General features: G+C 35.4%; 2 protein-coding genes and 1 pseudogene across 2 annotated transcripts; all 3 read left to right on the forward strand.

The window, feature by feature from the left end:
* The first annotated feature begins 824 nt into the window (after positions 1-824).
* On the forward strand, positions 825-8,105 carry LOC132133011 (hereditary hemochromatosis protein homolog). Its single transcript, XM_059545665.1, has 6 exons — positions 825-1,172; positions 2,472-2,717; positions 6,689-6,964; positions 7,063-7,332; positions 7,560-7,670; positions 7,911-8,105. The coding sequence occupies exons 1-6, from the start codon at positions 1,115-1,117 to the stop codon at positions 7,934-7,936; spliced, it is 987 nt and encodes a 328-aa protein (XP_059401648.1). The 5' UTR covers positions 825-1,114; the 3' UTR covers positions 7,937-8,105.
* A 3,997-nt stretch (positions 8,106-12,102) lies between these two features.
* On the forward strand, positions 12,103-25,894 carry LOC132133316 (major histocompatibility complex class I-related gene protein-like; annotated as a pseudogene).
* Positions 22,702-24,459, forward strand: LOC132133012 (uncharacterized). The gene is made up of 3 exons (XM_059545666.1): positions 22,702-22,871; positions 23,207-23,455; positions 24,089-24,459. Exons 1-3 carry the CDS (start codon positions 22,757-22,759, stop codon positions 24,442-24,444), a joined length of 720 nt encoding a protein of 239 aa, XP_059401649.1. The 5' UTR covers positions 22,702-22,756; the 3' UTR covers positions 24,445-24,459.
* Positions 25,895-26,170: the final 276 nt, after the last annotated feature.

The following is a 26,170-nucleotide window of genomic DNA, read 5'->3' on the forward strand; positions in this document are numbered from 1 at the left end:
CACTGTATTCTAAATAACAACTATTAAAATCATGACTTCAGTTTTTTGGTCAAAAGTCAGTCTCAAATGGTTTCACATGTCAGCCTCTTCAATTTAAAAATAGATTAATAATCTTTCTTTTTGCAATTACACTTTTTATTTGCTGGGATAATCCACATTTATGCTACTTATCATATAATCACAATGCACTGTCTAACAAACGGTCTGTAACTTCAATGACTAAATTAACCAAGGAACAACCTTGCTAGATACAAGTTACCCATGTTATCTAGTTGAGCTAGCTAAAATATATATATATATATATAAAAAAAATTAATACTAATAATTCTAGCTAAACTGGCTAAAGTTAATTGTAATCAGGTGTACTAATACGGTCGCATACAAGTGTAAATCACTTTAACAACAAATCTAATAACCGACGATAAACGTTGTATGCCAACGAACTTGAAGAAAATTTGAGGTAACTTAAATGTAGTCAAACATCAGATTTTGGTAGCTAATATTAGTTAAGTGTTTGTTACTTAAGATAGCAGCAATTAAGATAAAGCTGGCTACATAAAATACAACTATTATATAGATTCATGAGAGGTCGGCTAATGCGTTTAAATGTCGAAAATACAGTAATTTCATCAATTTACTAGTGAGCATACTTCAGAAACATTGAAAATGTGTGGAGATCAGCGCTGGAACTATCAGTGTTTGGAACTATTGGCTGCTCCACGACACGCGCTACTTCCGCATTCCAAAGTTCCTATGGCAGTCTATGGGAGTGTCGCAACTCTGTTTTTCAACGGCTCTGGTACAAGCATAGACAGTAAAAGTCTCCTGCGTGATTCGCCGAGAAGTAGCCCCGATGACGCTCAGGAAAAACTTCTTAAACCTAAAATGACGATTCGACAACATTCGATCTCTTGGATTTAATGGACACGGACACGCGGCAGCAATACCACACCGCAAGTTTACATAACATGAAGTGTCCCAGCTGGAACGGTTCATTGCATATTTCACCAGATAATTCTCAAAACTTGAATTTTCAAAATTCTCTGCGATTATAAAAAACAACATATGTATGTTCTAGGATAAGATTATCCTAGATGTTTTCATCAAAAGCAAAATGAACACAGCCTGTGCCTTTGTGCTTTTCCTTTTGCTCTCGGTCTCTGTTTCAGCAGGTATGATTTCGCCTAACGTTACTTGATAAAGAAACATGTTATTCACGTGGAATTCATGTTATAGCATTGCGCAGTTGCCTTGAAACATTAGTAATAATGTAATGTAATTTCCTATTTACAGTAGGCTAAGTGCAAGTAGCACTAACAGTAAAAATGTACAGTGAAAATCGCGATATATTCTGTTTACCATGTAAAAGTAGCAGTTCTTTGCAAAAGGCAACAAGTGTAAATAATAATTAGATGCTAGTTATACTTTATACTGGCAGATACATTTGCACCTCAGTATTGTTATACATTTAACAGGATGCAATAATAACAGATTGTAAATTATTATATTTATTACAATTATAAATAGTTGTATCATTATTAAACACTCGTTAGGCACTTTACTTCCACTTTTAGAACATTTTGTTCATTTTTATTGAAAATAAATTCTAATGTGACATGTGATGGGAAAAGTGAGAAGAACGAGATTGGCAAAAGCCAGACTCTAACCCAATCAATCGCGTTACAAGCTAGTTTTCTGTGCCCAAAACATTACTGCCTTGAAGCCATTATTCACATGTGTCGTATTTAACCTTATGTGTCGATGGAGTGCGGAGCTACAGTAGATTTGCACTTAGTAATATACACTCCGAATAATCTTGTTTTCCATTAAGATTATTTTTATTACCATATAATTTTACTTAAGTAAAATGCACTTAATTTAGATCGCCCCAGGAAACAAGACTAAGTATCTTATATAATTTTCTTATATAGAAAATCAATCGTTATTTTATATATAAAATATATATATATATTGGGTTTATAGAAGAAAACCTGCTCCCAACCAGGTTAGGTTCATAGAGTAAGTTACCATGGTAACTGACTCTGAGTATAAGTTACCTCTCTTTCAGAAACGGGCTTGACTTACCCTGCTTTCTCGGGTTTGACAAACCTCCCATTCTGAAACAGAAAACCTAGAGTTTCCATCATTTCAGGGTTAACATACTCAGAGTTTTCACTTAACCTCCTTTGTGAAATGGGCCCCAGATAGTCATCTTTAAGATGTCAGTTTTACATACGTTCTAAATCATAAACATCTTAAAGATATTTTCTTAATGTTTATTTGACATCTTATAGTAAACGTTCCATAGTTAGTTCAGACGACCAAACACTCTAAAAAACACGTCTTTCAGATGTAAATGCAGATGTCAAATAGACGTTTCCGTGATGTACCTGTGCTATCAGGATTTAAAATATGACACTAGAACCTTCCACTGATGAATTAATTAACAGATGTTTTGTCTATTGTTTCAGGTTCTCATATTTTGACGGGGCTTGCAACTTACATTAGAGGAGAAAGCGCATTTAGTGCTTCATTTATGTTGGATGACATCACTGTAGGATATTATGATTCAGAAACAAAGATCTATGTTGCAAGAGGAAATACTACAAACGAAGATGATGTCATAGATCCAAGTACCATCAAGGATGTAGGTGAAAATGTGCTTAATCATTTTCAAAAAATATCACATCACCTGAGGCCTGTCAACGAAACAGAAAGTAAGTTCAGTTGGCCATAGTGATAAGGCTCAGATATTGCAGGAATGGTTTATATCACTGCATGACTGTGTTTGATGTTTATGAATGAAAGATATGTAAATACATGAAGATACATGAAAATTATGTTAAGTCAAAAAGGGTTTGGTTTTATAACAGATACAGAAAGATAAACGATAGATAAACTGAATTAACTATTTATTTATTTATTGTTGTATTAGTTTGCACATGGAGAAAATAAAGGGTCCGTGTACCTTCGTATAATTCGTTTTTTAATTTAATATTGAAATCTGAAAAATGAAAAAACTGCACGTTTTTCTTTTTTTCATTTGTCCAAACAAAACGAAAAATTAAGACTTCGGCTTCGTTTTTTCGTTTTTATGTTCAGGGACAGAAAACGAATAAACAACTTGTATATATGATCCCTACATGTGGGCGGGAATGAAACGCCCCCCTCCGCTGATTGGTCAACCAAACATTACAACATAATGATAGTCCTAAAAACATAATAGGAGTCCTACGGATTCTTAACGTGTTTATTTCTACTACATTTTATCTCTTTCTCTTCATCATTTTGGTCCTTGGCACACGGCTGTTTTATTATAGTACCCACCTATCAAAATCTGTCTGGCAAAGCTGTGCGACTCACTGCAGCTCGGGGAGAATGTAGCCAATTGTAGCGAAGCGCAGATTTATGTCAACATGTAACATTAGTCATAACTTTTGTTTTAGACAATATGCTGCACTTTAAACCATGGCGGAACTTAAATAAAATGGCAGATATGAATATAAATTAGCACATATATTATTTTTCTATTTTGAGTTTTATTCATAGAGCACTTTATGCAAATTTCGGAAATCCTAGGTTGTTTTCCCTCTAGCATGGGACTAATGGTTCGTCAGAGTGCTTGTTCCAGTGATTGAATTTAGTGAAATGTGAATTCGACGTCATGATTTGAATGTAAACTCATTTGAGTTATAAGAACATATCAAAACCCTGAAATAACACTTCGAACAATAAACCATAGATCAGTGTCAGAAATTGCCATTCCCATAAAGGGCACCTGATTTTCAGTTTGTTTGTTTTTTTTTTTTTTTTTTACATTTTACCTTTTGTATGTCATATTTAATGTTACATTTTTACATAAAAAAACATTAGAATAATATGACAATAGGCTGTTACCAAATAAATCAGTATTCAGAGATGATACTTTTATAGATGTATTTACAGTTTAATGCTGATCAGACAGCTGTACGTGCATTTACATAGCAATTACAAATGTATAATGATTTAAGATTAATGTTTTATACAACATTTTTAATACATAAATATGAACAATTTTTTTTCATGAAATGAAAATGATACTTGAATTATGAAAGTAGTATCACCACTAGGAGGCGGTATTTCATTGTGTTAATAAAGAAGACTTTTATTCAATCTATTCGTTCAATGCTTCGTTCATTGATTCAGAAATAAAATCTGTCTCAGATAAAAAAGTTGCTGTCTATGATAATAGGTCAGTGAATTGTTGTCTATAATAATGGATCTTTCAAAGACTGTGATTCTTTAAGGAACGATACACCATTCTTTACTCCTACTGTGAGTCACACAGCTGTTGTGTTACTTGGGCAGCGAAAATAAAAAAAATCTATGCTATCAGTAAGATGGCCAATACCCAATATGAATTAAATAAACTCAGCCTATTGTCTAAAACTACCTATGTTCACATAAATGAATAGTGGTCTGCGCTTGTCTAATACATTCTCGCCGCGCTGCAGTGCACAAAGTATAGTGCAGGTGCGAAGTAAATTAATATTTACTTGATAAACTAAATGTTTCACTGGTAGGTTGCATAATTTATGCCTACACAAAAGAAAGTTCTGTAGGGTTTTGCCTTGGTACGGTTTGTGTCAAGCCATTCGTTAATCTGGGCTGCGTTTCTCGATAACGATCGATTTTAGCGCTGAAGACCGTTTTCTACGAGTCATTTTACGATCGTCCGTTATTGTTTCCTGTGCGTTTCCCAAAAAATGCACTTAACACAGTCGCACGTAGCCGTGCTTTAAGTGCTACTTAGGAGTCTCTCCGTTTGTCAAGTGATGAAATGTCATCTTATAGAATGGCTCGGAATTGTAGTAGGCCTACACAATCTATATTATATTATATTATATTATATTATATTATATTATATTATATTATATTATATTATATTATATTATATTATATTATATTATATTATTATGGTATAGTGTATAATTTTACTTTATAATGATAATAATATTAAAAACAATAATAATAATAATTATAAATATAGAGAGAGAGAGAGAGAAACGTGATTTTCAGCTGTTTTTCTTGCATGTCAGCAAGTTATTGACAGAACCCACCGCCCCCCAACCCCCAAGCATATTTCCTGCATTACTTATTTTATTTTTTCAATCATTTAATTTAATGTATTTTTATTTTTTCCTGCACTTTTTAATTATTTAATACTAGTAATTAAAAACATTGTAAGAAGAAAGATTTATGCGGTCACCTGCAGGGAAATCAGCAGATTAGAAATTAAACTTTATTCAAGTGCAATGTGATTATAAGGATTTGATTGTACTTTATTGTACATTTTTTACTCGTTTTTGCGGTTGTTTTAAATGAATTCATAAATGAAAAAATTTAAAAAGGCAGAAAAAATTTAAATACACACAATGTAGGAAATATACTTCAAAATTATACATTGATAATCTATAAATGACTTGCTGACTTGCACGAAAACCAGCAACCTATTGGACCCCAAAATAATGTCTCTCTCTCTCTCTCTCTCTCTCTGTCTCTCTCTCTCTAGGCTATATAATAATAATAATTATTATCATTATTATTATTATGTAAAGTATAATCTTATTCGTATAATGCAATATAATATCATAAAAATATTATATTGTATCCGCGTTGTCTGGAACACAGCATAAGGTAAACATTTGGGACAACAACCAATGGTTTCTGAAATTTGCATAAAGTGCTTTATGAATAAAACTCAAAATAGAAAAGTAATAAATAATAGATGTGCCAATTTCTATTCATATCTGTCATTTTATTTAAGTTCCCTCATAGTTCAAAATGCAGCATATTGTCTAAAACAAAAGTTATAACTAGATGTTCACATAAACTGAAAGCGGTCTGCAGTTGGCTACATTCTCCCCGCGCTGCAGTGAGTCGCGCAGCTTTGCCAGACAGATTTTGATACACGTGGATACTATAATATAGCAGCCGTGTGCCAAAGGACCAAAAGGCTCTGCCTCTGTATGGTTTGTCTCAAGCTATTCTTTGATCTGGCTGTTTGATGAAGAGAAAGAGATAAAATGTAGTAGAAATAAACACGTTAAGAATCCGTAGGACTCCTATTATGTTTTTAGGACTATCATTATGTTGTAATGTTTGGTTGACCAATCAGCGGAGGGGGGCGTTTCATTACCGCCCACATGTAGGGATCGAATATTCAAGTTGTTTATTCGTTTTCTGTCCCTGAACATAAAAACGAAACCGAAGTCTTGATTTTTCGTTTTGTTTGGACAAATGAAAAAAAGAAAAACGTGCAGTTTTTTTTATTTTTCAGATTTCAATATTAAATTAAAAAACGAATTATACGAAGGTACACGGACCATAAAGCATACGTTTGTGCGTCTTCTTCTGTGTGATTCAATCCAATATCTCCACCCATTATTTAAACAATTCTATTTTAACATTTATCTACAGGATTGACTAACACACAAAACAGAAACACATTGACTCAGGAGTCTCATAATCCAAAACAAACAAACAAATAAATACATAAGCCATGCCAAATCAGTTGTGTGGGTTATTCTGCTGTGCTGACCCCTGCTGGGAGCTAGCTGAAAGAGACAGAGAGAGTTCATTGCAAGACTTTTTAAAGGGCTCCTGAGGCCAAATGTGTTGAAATATCACTGTCTTTATTTCCTAACAGGTTATGTAGTTTATCAGGTGGTGAGTTTTTGTGAACAGAGTGACAATAAACTTGGACAAATAACCACCAAAACCGCTTATCAAGGCTTTACATTTGATGAGCTGCATTTTCTTGATGGCAAAATCACATATCAGCTATTTTCAAATTACACTGAACCAGAAAAAATACGGAATCTAGAACTGTCCAAGTCACGTCTTGAGAAGTTCTATTACCCAGCCTGTATAAAAATGCTGAAAAATTACCTTAAAAAGAGAGAAACTCAACTAAACAGAAAAGGTATAATGTTATCTACAATCAATAGCCGTTTAATTTTTTTATTTATAGTTAATATTCCCTTAATACTAATTTTTCTCCGCCCTTCCTTCCTTTTGCAGTGAAACCGCTAGTCAGAGTCATTCAGAAAGCAAATTCAGATTCTGGAGGGTCTTGTTTGAGTTGTCTGGCATCAGGATTTTACCCTCGTCACATCAACCTGACCCTGTTCAGAGATGGGCAGCCTGTATCTGATCATGAGATCACTGGAGGAGATCTGCTGCCCAATGCTGACGGGACGTACCAGATGAGGAAGAGTCTGGAGATCAGTGCTGCAGACAAACACGAATACACCTGTTCTGTCCCACACCTCAGTCTGGACGTCACTTTGGGTAATGAGCTCTTACAGAAAACACAATCTAACAGTCAAAACAAAAACATTTAAATCAATCTCTCAGTCTGTAGTTGATGTTTCAGAGTTTGATCACAGGAAACCATTTAAATCAGTCATAAATTCAGTTTTGATGGTAATTGGTAATAATTAGCAGCTGCGGTAATCAGATGTGAAGACACTAAAAATGTCATTTCATTTTCAATGTTTTTTTATTTTTGTAATTAGATTTCAGTGAATCATTTAAACCAGTGATCCTCTCAGTGCTTATAGTTTTGGCTCCGGTGTTGGTGTTTGGGACTGTAGTCGTCATATATATAAGGAGGAAGAGACGAGCAGGTAGGTCAAAAACTGAAATGAATGACTAGCTTTGTTTAGAAAATCCTTGATTTTTATGACTAATTTATTACTACTTTGTAGATTCATCTAGAAGTGATTATTCTGATGCATCTAGTAAGTAAATTCTTTAAACCTGTTTTTTAATGAATAAAACAAGCTAAAAAAGCTAAGTTTATTGATTTAAATGATTTTATTATCTTTTTGCGTATTCAGGTCATTCATTAAACATTTTTTTTTCAGCACCCAAAGAACACGTTGAAACATGACTTCATGACTCATGACTTGATGCTACATGGATCAACATCTTCAAAAAATGAAAAAATAAGTTTTGACGGTTGCTTGGCTTTATTATGAAATAACAGCATGAACAATATTGTTAGTTTTTATGTGCCGTTTTAACAATTGTCCTTAAAACACATTGTGATCTGCACACATTACAAGTGACGTGTGCAAGATGGTGCCTGTGTGTTTGTCAGTATGCCGTTTATCTCGTCAGTTTTTAGATATCCATTCAGGACGGTGACGAATCTGCTTCCTGCGCTTTCTCTGCTGTTGTTAATGCTTTGTGCTGATGCTATCATCACCTATAATCACCAAGTATTACTACACATCAAAAGTTTGTTAGAGAGTCAACCCAGAGACTGTCCCATTGTTACTCCTCGTTCTCTCGAGCTTTGTCCTTTAAACTGTTGTCTTTTTTTAGCTCTATGAGATGTGTTGGAAAAGGAGGTGGAGTGGCTATGGTTTTCAGGAACTGGTTTAAATCTCAGTCCGTCTCTGTCAGGAACTTTTCTACTTTTGAATCTTAATGTGTTAATATATATTCTGCCACTACTCCGTTATTGGTTATCCATTTTGGTCTACAGGCCCCCAAAGCCATAAAGGTTTTATAAAAGCGATTTCTGTATTTGTTTCTCATATTGTCACATTATACCTGAAGGATATTGCTGGACCCTTGCTGGATCCTCTTCAGTTTGCCAGAGCAAACGGGTCTGTAGATGATGCAGAAAACATGGGGCTGCATTATGTTCTGCAACATCTAGAAACACTAGGGACTTATGTGAGGATCCTGATTGTGGACTTTAGCTCGGCCTTTAACACGATCATTCCTCTAAAGACCCCTCTGTCAAGCTCCTGAAGTTTGCAGACAACACCACACTCATTGGCCTCATTCAGGGCGGTGATGAATTTGCTTACAGACAGGAGGTTAAAGAGCTGGCTGTCTGGTGGAGTCTTAACAACCTGGAGCTCAACACTCTTAAAACAGTGGAGATGATGGAGGAGTTTAGGAGAAACCCCCCTGCTGTCCCCCACTCACCATCATGAACAGCACTGTGACTGCAGTGGAGTCATTCAGGTTCCTGGGCTCCACTATCTCTCAGGACCTGAAATGGGACATTAACATTGACCCCATTGTGAAAAAGGCCCCTCAGAAGACTACCGATGGTAGTCTGGACTGCTGAGTGAATATTGGTACAACCAAGGCCGTAGCAGGGGTTAGCGGGGCCCCGGTGCAGGTTGTACCAGTGGGCCCTGTCTGAAAGTGTTTGATTTGTATGTTCGTTCCGTTTATTTGTTTGTGCTATTTACACAGTGTTTAAATTTGTTTGTGCTATTTACACAGTGTTTTTCAAGTTTGTAAGTGTCCAGTTACAGAAACCGAGTAATTAAATGTAAAATAGCACTGTAAAAAATAAATATACAGTCAAACCAAAGTTTATTCAGACAATTTCAACATTTCTCTCATTATCAGTTTATTTGCTATAGTTAAGAAAATGGTAATAAAATATTACAAGAACTCAGAGTTACACACACACACACACACACACACACAATTATAATCCTTGCAATAGACTAGTATGGAAATGTTAGAAAGTATCTTGGGAATAGGTAATCAAAAAAATGAAACGGAGTGGGTATTTTAATGCGCACTGTACTCTTGGGTAAGTGATAACACTGATCATAATGGTAAAATAGAAGAAATTATGGATTGGAAAGGTCTGGTGTGTATGCATTGTAGAGCTACTAGAATTGACTTGGCTCAGGGTAGATGTTCTTATATTGATTTTACATTGGTGTCAGAATGTTTGGGAGGACTCTACCATACAAAGTGATCACTATTTGATTAGTTGTAAAATAGGTGTAGCTGTTAGTGAAGATTTAGAGGAAAAGATAGGTAGATGGAAATTTAAATATATTACTGATGTAAATTTTAAGAGTTAAATGGGGAAATGGAGGAAGAATATAATGATAAATTATGTGAAGCATTGTACAGTACAGCTGAAGAGGTTATTGGGAAGAGTAAAGGGGAAATAAGAAATCCGTACCATGGTGGACTGAATTATGTAACAAAGCAATACAAGCCAGAAATAAGGCTTTTAAAAAGTTTGGGAAGACGTTTAGATTTGATTTGATTTTATATAAAAAAGCACAAGCAAATGTGAGAAGGGTAATTAAAGATGCTAACAAGAAGTACTGGAGAAATTATTGTAATTCTATAGGGGAGGAGGTTAATGTCAATGAAGTATGGGGTATGTTAAGAAAGTTGGGTGGTTTTAAGAGACATTTTGGAATTCCTGTTTTAAATAACGGGGAAAGAATATGTGACTAATGCTGATAAAGCAGAAATGTTAGCAGAGGTGTTTGTTAAAGTACATAGCAATAATATATCAGAAGAAATTAAAATAAATGGAGAAAACCAAACCAAATAAATTGAACATCCAAATATTAGGATTGAGAAAAGGCCTTCCAATGTACATCTTGATGTGGAAATCTCATTAAATGAATTAAAGCGAGCTGTCGGTAGAGTAAAAAAAAAAACTTTGGCGAGAAAGGATGAGATATATGATGATCAAAAATGTATCAGATTTTTCTCTGAATTTTATTGCATCTTTTTAATAAAGTGTGGAGATCAGGGAGACTTCCTTCTTCTTGTAATTACTGTTTCAGCCAAGAACAAGCATAATGCTGAAAGTTATAGACCTATAGCATTAATGTCAAATTTGTGTAAATTAATGGAACGTATGATTGTGTGTAGATTAAACTATATATTAGAAGGAAAAAAGAGATTATTTCACCTTATCCGAGTGGATTTCGTACAGGACGAAGTACATTATGCTGTTATTAATTTAGAAACTGACATAATTAAGGCTCAAGTTAATAAAGACATGGTAGTAGGTATCTTTTTTGACATTGAAAAAGCATACAGCATGCTTTGGAAGGAGGGGCGGTTAATAAAGTTTGAACAATTAGGAATTGAAGGCAGAATGTTTAACTGGATTAAATATTTTTTACTTAATAGAACTTGGGGCTTCATATTCCAGGGTATATAAAATGGATAATGGTACTCCACAAGGAAGTGTGTGCAGTCCACTATTGTTTAATATCATGATAAATAATGTATTCCAGAATGTCGAAATTGATATAGGAAGGTCTCTCTATGCTGACGATGGAGCGATATGGAAAAGGGGTCGTAATGTATATCATGTGACAAGAGTCATACAATCAGCGGTTAATGAAGTGGAAAAATGGGCTAAAAAATTGAGTTTTCGACTTTCAGTTACTAAAACTCAGCTAGTTTGTTTTGTGAAGAAGAATCTTATTCCAGAAATAAAAGTGAAGTTGTATGGACAAGTACTTGAACAAGTTAGATATAAGATATCTAGGAATATGGATGGATTCCAGGTTGACCTTTAAGACACATATCCAGAAGTTGATTGATAAGTGCAAAAAACAGTAATAATGTACTTGGATGTCTAACTGGAATGGAATGGGGAGCTAGTAGGAAATCTTTACTAAAAATATAGAGTGCACTGATTAGGTCAGCAATTGATTACGGATGCATAATTTATGGATCTGCTTCTAAATCCTTGATTTAAAAGTAGAAACTGTTCAGGCACAATCTTTAAGAATATGTAGTGGAACTTTCAGATCTTCTCCAATATCAGCCATTCAAGTGGAGCTGGGAGAAATGACTATAAGTTTACGAAAATTCTATGAATTATTGGATAAATGTAAAAGGGCATTCAGAATTACATCCAGTAAAGGACATTTTGAAGGATTACTGAGAATATAGGACAAATTTAATCAAAAGTTTTGGTTGGAAAGCAACTAGATCTTAGATCTAGATTTTAGGTATTGCAGAAATCTCTGTTAGTCCCTCTGTTGTAATGCCGAATATTTCTCCTTGGTTGCTTCCTTTGAAAACGATCTAAGGAGGTTGTTGTTCAACAATATCTGGATCAAAATTACTCTTATATAAATTTCATAATAATGCTACCGGTTGGTTTACTTATTTATGGAATTTATTTATTATTATTATTATTATTTCGTTTTCTTCCTTCCCGTTAATGCTTCATACTCCAGTCCAGTTGGTGGCGGTAATACACCACAAGTTGGCTTGTCAACCGCCATTAAATCGTAGAAGGATACTATGGGGTACAGGTGTTCTGCGTAATGTATTTGACCGAATTTGGCACCGATGCCGCTCAGGAGCAACTTATTAAACATAAAATAACTATTCGACAACATTCAATCTCTTGGGTTTAACGGACACGCGCACGCGGTGGCAAAGTCCACACAGCAAGTTTTAGAGTCGGGGTTAGGGCAGGGTCGAACGACTCATAGCATATTTCACCAGATGATTCTCACAACTTCAATTTTCTAAATTATCTGTGATTATAAAAAAAACAACATGTATGTTCTAGGATAATATTATCCTAGATTTTTTTGTCAACAGCAAAATGACCACAGCCTGTGCGCTTGTGTGTTTCATTTTGCTTTCGGTTTCTGTTTTAGCAGGTATGGTCTCACCGCATAGACTACTTGAAGAAGCATGTTGTAATTTATTTTGAATATTAATTTATATTATAGCATTGCGCAGTTGCCTTGAAACTAACCCACTAATTTTACGTTGCTAGCGTGCGTGTTTGTGTGTGCGTGCGTGTGTGTGTGTGTGTGTGTGTGTGTGTGTGTGATACTGTAGGTTTGTATGCATTGACACTAGAGCCTCCCACTGATGAATTAATTAACAGATGTTTTGTCTATTGTTTCAGGTTCTCATATTTTGACGGGGCTTGCAACATACATTAGAGGAGAAAGCGCATTTAGTGCTTCATTGATGTTGGATGACATCACTGTAGGATATTATGATTCAGAAACAAAGATCTATGTTGCAAGAGGAAATACTACAAAGAAGATGATGTCATAGATCCAAATATCGTCAGGACTGTAGGTGAAAATGTGCTTAATCATTTTCAAACAATATCACATCCCCTGAAACCTGCCAACGAAACCGAAAGTAAGTTCAGTTGGCCATAGTGATTTGGCTCAGATATTGCAGGAATGGTTTATATCACTGTGTTTGATGTTTATAAATTAAAGATCTGTAAATACATTAAGATGAATGAAAATTATGTTAAGTAAAAAAGGTTTGGTATTGTAACAAATACATTGTTGTTAGTTTACGATAGATGTTAAAATAATTCCGCTGTGATTCACACTCAAATTAGCGATTAATTTATTGTTATATTAGTTTGCAAATGAAGAAAATAAAAACATACGTTTTTGCTCACAGGCATTCTTGCTTGCAGGCTTTCTTCAGTGTGATTCAATCCAATATCTCCACCCATTATTTAAACAATTAATTCTTTTTTAACATTTATCTACAGGATTGACTAACACACAAAACAGAAACGCATCGACTCAGGAGTCTCATAATCCCAAACAAATAAATACATAAGCCATGCCAAATCAGTTGTGTGGGTTATTCTGCTGTGCTGACCCCTGCTGGGAGCTAGCTGAAAGAGACAGAGAGAGTTTATTGAAAGACTTTTTAAAGGACTCCTGAGGCCAAATGTGTTGAAATATCACTGTCTTTATTTCCTAACAGGTTATGTAGTTTATCAGGTGGTGAGTTTTTGTGAACAGAGTGACAATAAACTTGGACAAATAAACACCAAAACCGCTTATCAAGGCTTTACATTTGATGAGCTGCATTTTTTTCATGACAAATTCACATATCGGCTATTTTCAAATTACACTGAACCAGAAAAAGCTATATTACCCAGCCTGTATAAAAATGCTGAAAAATTACCTTAAAAAGAGAGAAACTCAACTAAACAGAAAAGGTATAAGACATCTACAACCAATAGCCATTTTTTTTATAGTTCAAATTCCCTCATTACTATTTTTCTCTGCCCTTCTTTCCTTTTGCAGTGAAACCGCTAGTCAGAGTCATTCAGAAAGCAAACTCAGATTCTGGAGGGTCTTGTTTGAGTTGTCTGGCATCAGGATTTTACCCTCGTCACATCAACCTGACCCTGTTCAGAGATGGGCAGCCTGTATCTGATCATGAGATCACTGGAGGAGATCTGCTGCCCAATGCTGACGGGACGTACCAGATGAGGAAGAGTCTGGAGATCAGTGCTGCAGACAAACACAAATACACCTGTTCTGTCACACACCTCAGTCTGGACAACAAACTGGACGTCACTTTGGGTAATGAACTCTTACAGAAAACACAATCTAACAGTCAAGACAAAAACATTTAAATCAATCTCTCAGTCTGTGGTTGATGTTTCAGAGTTTGTTCACAGGAAACCATTTAAATCAGTCATTAATTCAGTTTTGACACTGATGATGATAATTGGTAATAATTAGCAGCTGCGGTAATTAGATGTGAAGACATTAAAATGTCATTTTACTTTACTTTTTTTTTTTTTTTTTAGATTTCAGTGAATCATTTAAACCAGTGATCCTCTCAGTGCTTATAGTTTTGGCTCCGGTGTTGGTGTTTGGGACTGGAGTCGTCATATATATAAGGAGGAAGAGACGAGCAGGTAGGTCAAAAACTGAAATGAATGACTAGCTTTGTTTAGAAAATACTTGATTTTTATGAATAACATTCTTTTGATTTTGTAGATTCATCTAGAAGTGGTTATTCTGCTGCATCTAGTAAGTACATTCTTTAAACATTTTTTTTAATGAATGAAAAAGCTCAATTTGATTAAATATTTATTATCTTTTTGCGTATTCAGATCATAATTTTTTTTTTTTTTTCAGAATCTGAAGAACACACTGAAACAACAATATAATAAATGGAAATATCATGACGATGCTACATGGATCAACATCTTCAAACAATGAAAAAAGAAAAGAGTTTCGGCAGTTGCTTGAGTTTATTATGAAATAACAATATTAATTATTTTTATCTATGCCATTTTTAACCGACCTACCTGCCTCGGCGTTCCTGGGATGTGAGATATGCCTATTATCTGCCCATCATACTGGACCAGTGGCAGTCGGCTGATGTCTGCACTTCTCAATTGCATCTCCAAAGAAGGGGTGTGAATCTTCAAAATATTAAATCATTGAAGTATGTCCATCAATCACCAGTAAAAACTTGCGTCTCCCACGTTATGGTCTTGGCTATGGCCAGATCTGTGTCTAATAAGACTTTTATTTTGAATGACTCAATTTGGATTTCTTATTTTTAACTGAGATCTGGACTGAAGCGGGTGAGTCGTCTGTTTTTTTGGCGAACTTTGTCCTTTTAAATTGTGGTTGTTGTTTTTTATCAGTCTGAGATGTGATGGAAAAGGTGAAGTGGCTATTTGTTCTCAGGAACCGGTTCAAATCTCAGACTGTCTCTGTTGGGAACTTTTCAACTTTTGAAATCTCAACGTGTTCTGAAAGATTCTACCACTCTGTTCTGTGTGTTTTGGTCTACAGGCCCCCAAAGCCAGATAAAGGTTTTATAAAAGAGTTTTCTGAATTTGTTTCTCAAATGATCACATCATATGATTGTCTGTTAATTGTAGGAGTTTTTAATATTCATGTCCTGGAAAGCCTATGGTTGCTGATTCTATCCATCTTTTAGATTCTTTTGGTTTTATTCACCCTGGACCTTGTCATGTCTTCTGGGTTCTCCATTGATAACATAAACATTGAAGATGCTTGCTTCTTCGATCATAAGCCCATTGTATTTAATGTCACCCTATATCTACTTCAAGTGTTGTTTCTTGTAACCTTTGTTCTGCGGTACTGTTTCTGCTCTTGGTTTTGGTTGATTTTATGCTTTGTGTTTTTGTCATTGGTTCCCCGTTCACCGCCTTATTATTTTTACTTTTTTATTTAATGAAAACCAAGTACTACGGAGTACTAGGTTTAGTTATTGTAACATTTGAGGTGCTAATCAATTTATCAGTTTAAAAGTGAGCTATCAGAGATCATGCTAACTTTCCCAAAACAAAACCTGTTTGCACTTTTATCCATCTGAATTGAAAGTATGTGTGTGAGAAATACAATCGTTGCCCAACTGAATATTACGAGTCAATATTAAGAATTAAAATTTGTGGTTTACTGATGTTCATGTTAGTTTAGTATAGGACACTTCACAAAACATTAACAAAAAAGTAATAGATGTAAAAAAAAAAGGGGTCTGTGTATTTTCTAAAAAAAAAAAAAAAAACATATAGTGGATTTATGGTATTATTATTAACTTTGAAGTGACAGAAATTATGCTGATGTTGAGTAATCCGTGCTGCTATCATGAACTGAATGCATGTAGTGGCATCTGGTGGTCGGATTCAGTCAATCTAAAGAATGTTTGATTTATTTAGGAAATAAGCATTCAAATATAAATGTGAACTTATTTGTGTTGTATTGAGCACTTCAATTTTATTTTATTTTATTTTTCAAAGAAGTGATTCCAGTGACCCTGTGGATGCCAAAGGGCCTCATGGAAAAAAATAGGATGTTCAGTTCACTTATCTTTGCATTAATTTCCTTTCAACTCCAAACCTTTGAGAGTTGAGAGTTTGTTTACTGCCATTACAGCAGCACACGTTGCACTGAAAACTGCAGCCAGAATGAACAGATGTACAATATTTTCACTATCACTATTTTACTGCCAGTGGTTGGACCAAAAGGTAATTGTTGTGAAATAATAAGATCATCTTCTTAATATTATGCTTGTTGACTCATTGCCTGTTACTTGCATTCACACTTATGGATTGTTTTTATGGAGACGAATGAAAGTACATTTCATTCACATATCAGTTCAAGCATTTTCTGGCTCTCACTTAAAATCTAGCTTATTGCTGACTCTTGCCTGAAATGCTGGTGTCAACACTGTGCAATGTACTCTGCAATACCAAGACATTTTTGATTCTACAAAACAATGATTCTGATGACAGGTGTGACAAATGATGAGCATGGGGAGGTTAAATGTGTCTATACAGGGCAAAAAATTTTGTGTAAATTCCATCGCTTGATAAAAATTTGTGTCGGTAAAGTATCTACATACATCTTATTGTTTCTTAATCTAAATTGGTTTATTCAGGTTTCCAAACATCCAACAAAACTATAAAAGCAAACAAAATACATGGATGAAAAACCATGTGCTTCCACAGCTGATCACAAAGGAAGGTATGCCCCCTATAGGCTTAAATATATCTTCTAAACATCACCAGCTCATAAAGAGACACTATGTTAAATAGTAACCACATAGTGCAGAAACAATATTGAAAACAAAATTATAAAATAAACACAAAAATATACTATTATGAAACATAAAAAAGCAAATAGAGTTTGAGCATCATGGCCTATACACTCGCAAGTGTAATAACCGTTCCACAATGAAATATGATAAAGTGGTTAGGCTACACACCAACGAGTTGGAGAAATGATTCTGAACCATGAATTAACCAAGTGATCCCAAAACATCCATAATGTATCTTTTTATATTATGTAACAACATTATCACATATCACATTTTATATAAATGCAAATAATATTTGGCTGACTATACTCAAGCCACTTATTAAGATGACCTTTTTATTGATGTTGATAGCGTTATGTTGTACCAGTAGAGCTAAATACCATATTAAAAATTAATTGAAAATTAATTGTTCATACTTTCATAGTCATAATCATGTTTTTTTTATTGCATATTTCTTCAGGTTATAAAACTACAGTTACAGGTTTTAAGATACACATTTTCATTTAATCCATTTGAATTTTAAAATAAAAGTGGTCCCCAAAGGATATGTGCTGAGCCCCCTCCTCTTCACTCTGCTGACCCACGACTCCACACCGTCAAACAGCTCCAACCTTTTCATTAATTGTGCAGATGACATGACTGTGCTGGGTTTTATTAGCAAAAGAGATGAGACAAACTACAACCCGAATTCCGGAAAAGTTGGGACGTTTTTTTAATTTTAATAAAATGAAAACTAAAAGACTTTCAAATCACATGAGCCAATATTTTATTCACAATAGAACATAGATAACATAGCAAATGTTTAAACTGAGAAAGTTTACAATTTTATGCACAAAATGAGCTCATTTCAATTTTGATTTCTGCTACAGGTCTCAAAATAGTTGGGACGGGGCATGTTTACCATGGTGTAGCATCTCCTTTTCTTTTCAAAACAGTTTGAAGACGTCTGGGCATTGAGGCTATGAGTTGCTGGAGTTTTGCTGTTGGAATTTGGTCCCATTCTTGCCTCATATAGATTTCCAGCTGCTGAAGAGTTCGTGGTCGTCTTTGACGTATTTTTCGTTTAATGATGCGCCAAATGTTCTCTATAGGTGAAAGATCTGGACTGCAGGCAGGCCAGGTTAGCACCCGGACTCTTCTACGACGAAGCCATGCTGTTGTTATAGCTGCAGTATTTGGTTTTGCATTGTCCTGCTGAAATAAACAAGGCCTTCCCTGAAATAGACGTTGTTTGGAGGGAAGCATATGTTGCTCTAAAACCTTTATATACCTTTCAGCATTCACAGAGCCTTCCAAAACGTGCAAGCTACCCATACCGTATGCACTTATGCACCCCCATACCATCAGAGATGCTGGCTTTTGAACTGAACGCTGATAACATGCTGCAAGGTCTCGCTCCTCTTTAGCACGGAGGACACGGCGTCCGTGATTTCCAACAAGAATGTCAAATTTGGAGTCGTCTGACCATAAAACACTATTCCACTTTGAAATAGTCCATTTTAAATGAGCCTTGGCCCACAGGACACGACGGCGCTTCTGGACCATGTTCACATATGGCTTCCTTTTTGCATGATAGAGCTTTAGTTGGCATCAGCTGATGGCAGGGCGGATTGTGTTTACCGACAGTGGTTTCTGAAAGTATTCCTGGGCCCATTTAGTAATGTCATTGACACAATCATGCCGATGAGTAATGCAGTGTCGCCTGAGAGCCCGAAGACCACGGGCATCCAATAAAGGTCTCCGGCCTTGTCCCTTACGCACAGAGATTTCTCCAGTTTCTCTGAATCTTTTGATGATGTTATGCACTGTAGATGATGAGATTTGCAAAGCCTTTGCAATTTGACGTTGAGGAACATTGTTTTTAAAGTTTTCCACAATTTTTTTACGCAGTCTTTCACAGATTGGAGAGCCTCTGCCCATCTTTACTTCTGAGAGACTCTGCTTCTCTAAGACAAAGCTTTTATAGCTAATCATGTTACAGACCTGATATCAATTAACTTAATTAATCACTAGATGTTCTCCCAGCTGAATCTTTTCAAAACTGCTTGCTTTTTTAGCCATTTGTTGCCCCCGTGCCAACTTTTTTGAGACCTGTAGCAGGCATTAAATTTTAAATGAGCTAATTAAGTGGATAAAAGTGTAAAATTTCTCAGTTTAAACATTTGCTACGTTATCTATGTTCTATTGTGAATAAAATATTGGCTCATGTGATTTGAAATTCCTTTAGTTTTCATTTTATTAAAATTTAAAAAACGTCCCAACTTTTCCGGAATTCGGGTTGTACATGAGTGAGGTGAGCTGCCTGGCTGGGTGATGTAGAGACAAAAATCTCTTTCTGAACGTGGAGAAGACGAAGGAGATTGTTGTTGACTTCAGGAGAGTGCACACATAGCATCCTCTGACCATCAATGGTGCGACTCTGGAGAGAGTGAGCAGCACCAAGGTCCTGGGTGTGCACGTCACAGAGGACCTCTCCTGGACTGACAACACTGCAGCACTGGCCAAGAAAGTACAGCAGCGTCTCTACTTCCAAGTGAAATAGTGAAAGCAGATGAGAAGATTGTTGGTGTCTCCCTCCCCTCTCTCCAGGACATTTGTATACTGCACCCACAAAGCCCTCTACACTGCAGGTGATCCCATCCACCAAACAGATAGCTTCTTCAGTCTGCTGCCCTCAGGGAGGATACTGCGGAGTCTCCAGGCCAGGACCAGCAGACTGAAGGACAGTTCATCCATCTTCATCCATTCAGCAGTTGTCCTCAAATGTCTCAAGTCTTCCATCATCATACCAGTACCAAGGAAGCCACCTGTGTCCTGCCTGAATGTCTAATGTCCCATAGCACTGACCGCAATCACGATAAACTGCTTTGAGAGTTTAGTCATGCATCATATTCAGTTTGCATACCATCCAAACTGGTCGACAGACAATGCCATTTCCTCCACCCTCCACCTTGCTCTTACTCACTTAGAAAAAAAGACTTATATGTTAGAGTGCTGTTTATTGATGCTCAGTATTCAACACAATAATCGCACAACAGCTCATCGGCCATCTAAACCTGCTGGGCCTGATGTAGTGCAAACAACCTATCCCTATGAGTAATGTGACCAAGACAAAAGAGGCTGTGATGGACTTCAGGAGAAACTCTGTTGACATGACAAACATCATTGGTGCCCCTCTCCCCTGCATTCTGGACATTTTCCTCGCATGATGCTCTAGTAAAGCTAGCAGTATCTTGAAAGACCCCACTCATCCCTCCCACAGTCTCTTCCAGCTCTTGCCATCAGGAAGACAGTACCGGAGCATCAAGGCCCACTCTGAAACCTCATCCACAACCCTACCACCTGAAACCAGGATCCTCTCTCTCCCCATTCCATCCCATCCCACCACACCATATGGAAACTGTTGAAAATCTCAAGAACATTGTGCAATTCTGAGTATGCTACACACAGGTGAGGGGGCCTGGACAAACCACCTGTAGAAAAACACACTCTTTTCTCTCTATATGCACCAGACACCTTCTTCTAAACACTCAAATATTGTTACAAGGACTTAATAAGATATCTTAAAATGTTTACATGTGAATGCACCACAAATCATACTGCACTACTTGCTTCTTAACCTTAAGTACCGCTTTTGCATAATATCATGCACAGTTATTATGTAAAGTACTTGCATAGTCTGTCTTAGGTTATGAGTATATATAGTCAAATATTTATAGTATATGTATAGTTAGATTACATTTCAGATAGTTAGCTATGTAGGTCTTAGAATTGTTCTTTTGTCTAGTGTTATGTTTATTTAGCACCATGATCCTGCGAGACACAACATTCCGTACCAGTGTATGTTCACACATGTAGCGGAATGACAATAAATCTTAACTTGACTTGACTTGATCAGGGTGTCAGGAAGCTCAACTCTCTCCCAACTCTCTCACAGAGAGCAGTCTTTATCTATCTATCTACCTTTTTTTCATGTCTTTACTTGTATATTTGTATAGTTGTATTTATTGGATTTTTACATTTTACCATTAGTGTTTAGTGTTTTCTGTTTGCAACAAGGGTCTGAGATTAATGCAGTTTCAATTCTCTGTATGTGCTGAAGGCTTACATGTAGCAGACTTTGACTTTTGACTTTGACCATAAGTGATTATGTTGCTGCTCTTATTAAAATAGACACAGAAAGTGTCAACCACACAGAAAGTAAGTTCAGTTGGTTGAATTCCCTGGAGGAGATCTGCTGCCCAATGGAAAATGTAAATTAAATTTGATGAAATCTGAATATCAGAATATTTAGAAATCAGAATATTGACAATAATGAGCTCTACAATACATTAAAAATGTGACTAACACAAGCAAGACCAAATAGGTAAAAAAAAATTAATAAGAGGAATATTTAAAATCATAACCACATGTAAAAAAAAAAAAAAAAAAAAAAAAACTATGTTCTCTAAACATTTTAAAAGAAATTTATTATTTAAGCTTTATATTCTGCATCTACATTTTGCTCCTCTCATCCTTTCTTCACTCCACAGATTGAACTTCATGCCTCATGCTTCCTTTCTATTCTCTCTTTCCTTTCTTTCATCTCTGACTTGAATTTCCTGACTGCAGTCTCATTTCTGTTTTCTAAAAAAGGCATTATACATATCAACTAAAAAAATATCCAGTGAATGTCAATTTATTTAATGAATTTGAGTATAATTACTGAAGGTTAAAGGTCGACCCACACTGGCCCACTCAATCTAACACATTCAGCCAAACATTGGCCAAATATTGCTGGCCACACTGGTAACAAACAAAGCAGGAACTATCCCAGTAATATTTGTTTATATTTAGTGAGCAAACTTATCATTGAGAAAATCTCATCTTGAAGGATTTTCTACCTTTCACTATAAAGCAGTGCTCCTTTAAGGTGTGGCCACACCCACCAGTGTCATATTGCATCAACCAAAACTATTTTATCATTTAGAAAAATAGTTTTTTGAAACATGTCTACCCGTGTGGTCAGGGTATATTCTGGCAAACTGATTACCAATCAAGTTTCGTAATAGTCAAAGAAAACTCCATAAATGTGAATGCAAGTAACAGGCAATGAGTCAACGAGCACAGTATTAACAAGAAGATCTTATGATTTCACAACAATTATTTTTGGTCCAAACACTGGAAGTAAAACGTTGATAGTGAAAATAAATCTGTTCATTCTGGCTGCAGTTTTCAGTGCAATGTGTGCTGCTGTAATGGCAGTAAACAAACTCTCAACTCTCAAAGGTTTGGAGTCAAAAGGACATTAATGTCCCATATCTCATTTTCTACAAATCTTGTAATCCTTTGAAAGGTTGAAAATGATAGTAATACAGAACAGTCAAAAACAACAATAAATTACACGAATATTAAAGCAGATGGGAAAAAGAAATCCTAAAAAAATTCATCATATCTCAATTCTGGGCGTCTAGATGAAAAGCGTGGAGAAAGCACGTTCCTACACGCCCACCATAATTTCACTCTTGGCTTGACCGTGTTTCTCTGCAGTGCGCCTGGCAGTGCCTCACTGGGCTGTAGCACGTTGATAGCCAACCGTTTAAAAATGTGCAAGGACATTTTTTCAACACATTTTCAGACTAAAAGCATGCTGTGCAAATGGACAAGACCTCATGTCCTCATCTTTTCACTTATACTTTCACTTCCATCTGCATCATATGGTGAGTAATTTAAGTTTTAACATATTCAGATTTTAAAACCTAATCCTGTTCAATAAATTAATTTCAAGATTGATGAAGATTATCACACATCATGCCCTTTCTGGCCTCAATAGAGTATTACTCTTATCTAAATCTATATGCTGTTTCATATTTCATGCTAACCTTCACACTAAATTGCCAAGATTCCAAGACGTACGTTTTAAATAAAAAATAAATACTGGATACAGTTTAAAAGTTGTATTGTATCCTAGGCACAGGCTACTGTAGCGTATGGTAGAAATAGATATAAAGTGTTTGTTCATAATAATAAAAAAAAGAATCTATTTGTTTTTCAGGTTCTCACTCTTTGTCATTGCTTTCAACTTATATTCAAGGAGAAACACAATTTCCTAAATTTAGTTACATAACAACTCTGGATGACATCACAGTTGGATACTATAATTCAGAGATTTATATTCCAAAAGGGAATATGACAAATGAGGATGATGTGATTGAGTCAGATTACATAAAGGGTATAAGTAAATATATGAAAAACTCCTTCATGAGACGATCTGCACTGTTGAGTGACTACAGCCAAACTGAGAGTAAGTATGAGTTTCTCAATTATTTTTAAAATCTATTATTCTATGTAAAAATGCATAAAATGCAGTTCATAGATACGGAATTACTTAACTACATCTTTATGATGTCATATGATGTATAATATGATGTCATTAAAGTCTGTTTTTTTTTATTTAGTTTTTTAGGTCAAATTTTTATATAAGAATTAAAAGAAAACCTTTTATGGAGAGTTCAGCGTAATATTATTTTCTTATTAAAAATGGCAAAAATATTATTGTGCTTATAATATTTAAAAAACATTTGTCTGCAAAATCAAGTCATGTGGTCCAATCACCATGCAGAAAAAAACACATAAAACAGGAAATGACAACCAAGAGATGCCCCTCATGACTGAGTCAAGGTCAATAAGTCCCTTAAAACAATGACTTATAATTAAATATTGTTTGATTACCTTTTAATCTACTTTTTAAAAAAAATAAAAATCCACAGATAGGCTATGGTATAAGGGAAATATATTTTATTACACATGCATTTTTTATTACATTGAAAATTTACTTGAAAAAGGTTTGCAAAACAAAGTTTTTATTTATTTATTTATTTTTATTTTTTATGAAGGGGGCCAATCCATGACAAATTCTGCCTTATTTTCCTCACAGGTCTTTGTGTCTATCAGACTCTGGTTGTCTGTGAGCTGCTGGAACTTGACAATCCTGGAAAGATGATTATTAAAGATGCTGCTGGTGGCTACACCACAGATGAAATGTCTTACTTTAACAACAACTTTACTTATACTGTGACTGTAAATATTACACAAGAAGAGCTCAAACCTCACCTTGAACAATTCAAGCAGGAATTTGCAAAGATCTTTTACCCAATTTGCATAACAACTCTCAAAAATTACCTCAAAAAGAGAGGAGGTCAAGTGGAAAGGAGTAAGTCCTCAAGGACACATGCACATTTGTATCATGAATCTTCCATTCCAGATGTTTATAAACAATCTTCAGGCTCATAAATAAACTTAAATGTGACACATTTTTATATGACACGTTTTCTCTGGACCTTTATGTTGTGGTGTTTCCTGTTTCCTGTGCCTTTCGTAGTCAGTTTGTAGTTTAGTTTTTTTAGTTTGTTTTTCTATTAATCAGTCCATCTTTGTTTTCTCTTGTACTTTTCAGTTGTCTGGTCCTGTTTCTACCCATGTTCTTGGTTTGTTTTTGTTTTTGTTTATGCTTCATGTTTTTGTCCTTCTTGGTTCCCTGTTTCCTGCTCTTTTATTTTACCTTTTTAACTGAATGAAAACCTAGTACTATCGAGTCACTCTCTGTTTACCTGCCTGTTTCTTGGCTGCCCTGGTTTTACACTCATGAATTTATAGATGTGAAAAGTTATTTGAAATTACTTTTTTCATTGTTGTTGTTGTTGTTACAGTAACACCCAATATCAGTCTCACCCAGAAAGCAAACTCAGATTCTGGAAGGTCTCGTGTGAGTTGTTTGGCATCAGGATTTTACCCTCGTCACATCAACCTGACCCTGTTCAGAGATGGGCAGCCTGTATCTGATCATGAGATCACTGGAGGAGATCTGCTGCCCAATGCTGACGGGACGTACCAGATGAGGAAGAGTCTGGAGATCAGTGCTGCAGACAAACACAAATACAACTGCTCTGTCACATACCTTAGTCTGGACAACACTTTGGGTAATGAGCTCTTACAGAAAACACAATCTAACAGTCAAAACAAAAACATTTAGATTCACTCTCTCAGTTTTGGGTCTGATGTTGATGTTTGGAGCTGCAGCTGACGTAATGAGATGTGAAAAAATAAAACAAAACTGTTTCTTATCATTTTGTGAACTTTATTTCAGAATCTGATTCCGGTGAACCATTTAAATCAGCAATTCTGTCAGTGCTGATAGTTTTTGGTCTGGTGTTTGGGACTGGAGTCGTTATATAAAATTGGAGGAAGAGATGAGCAGGTAGGAAAAAAAAACTTTATATTGTTTAAAATATAATTATAAAATATTTTTTATCAATAACTTTTTTTGAGTTTTTTAATTCATCCAGAAGTGGTTATTCTGTTGCTTCTAGTAAGAGCATTCTTTAAACTTTTTTTTTTTGGTTAAAGTACATGAATTAAAATATTTTTATTATCTTTTTGCATATTCAGATCATTCATTAAACTTTTTTTTCAGGATCTAAAGATTGTGTCGAAACAACAACATCAAATTAAATATCATGAGTTGATGCTACATGAATCAACATCTTCAAACAATGAAAAATGAGTTCCACCAGTTGCTTGGCTTAATAATCAAAGATACTATCAGGTGCCGAGAGTAAAGCTTGAGGATTCAAACAGTTCCACATCAGATAATGAAAGAAGACACATGTTAAAGAAATTCATATAATGGACATAATATTGTCATTCAGTTCAATTCAATTCAATTCATGGGTCTGTGGGTTCATTATGTTGTCTGTGTGATTTTGTTACTGCCCTGATTGCTTGTCTGCATTGCCCACCAACAAACTAATCAGAACGACAGCACCTGTACTTCATTACGGCTCCCTATATCTGCCTTGCAGTTTGTGTGTTTGGTGTCAGATCATTGTTTGCTCATATCATGTCATTGTTCTCGTCTGTCTAGTCCAGTTTGCTGTTCAGTTGGATATTATCTTCTTGTATGCAGCTTCTTCTGCATTACTGATCTGGATTACTGCTCTTTTGGACTGATTCATCAGTT

The sequence above is a fragment of the Carassius carassius genome, chromosome 50, assembly GCF_963082965.1.
Source record: "Carassius carassius chromosome 50, fCarCar2.1, whole genome shotgun sequence".
NCBI classification, from domain to species: Eukaryota; Metazoa; Chordata; class Actinopteri; order Cypriniformes; family Cyprinidae; genus Carassius; species Carassius carassius.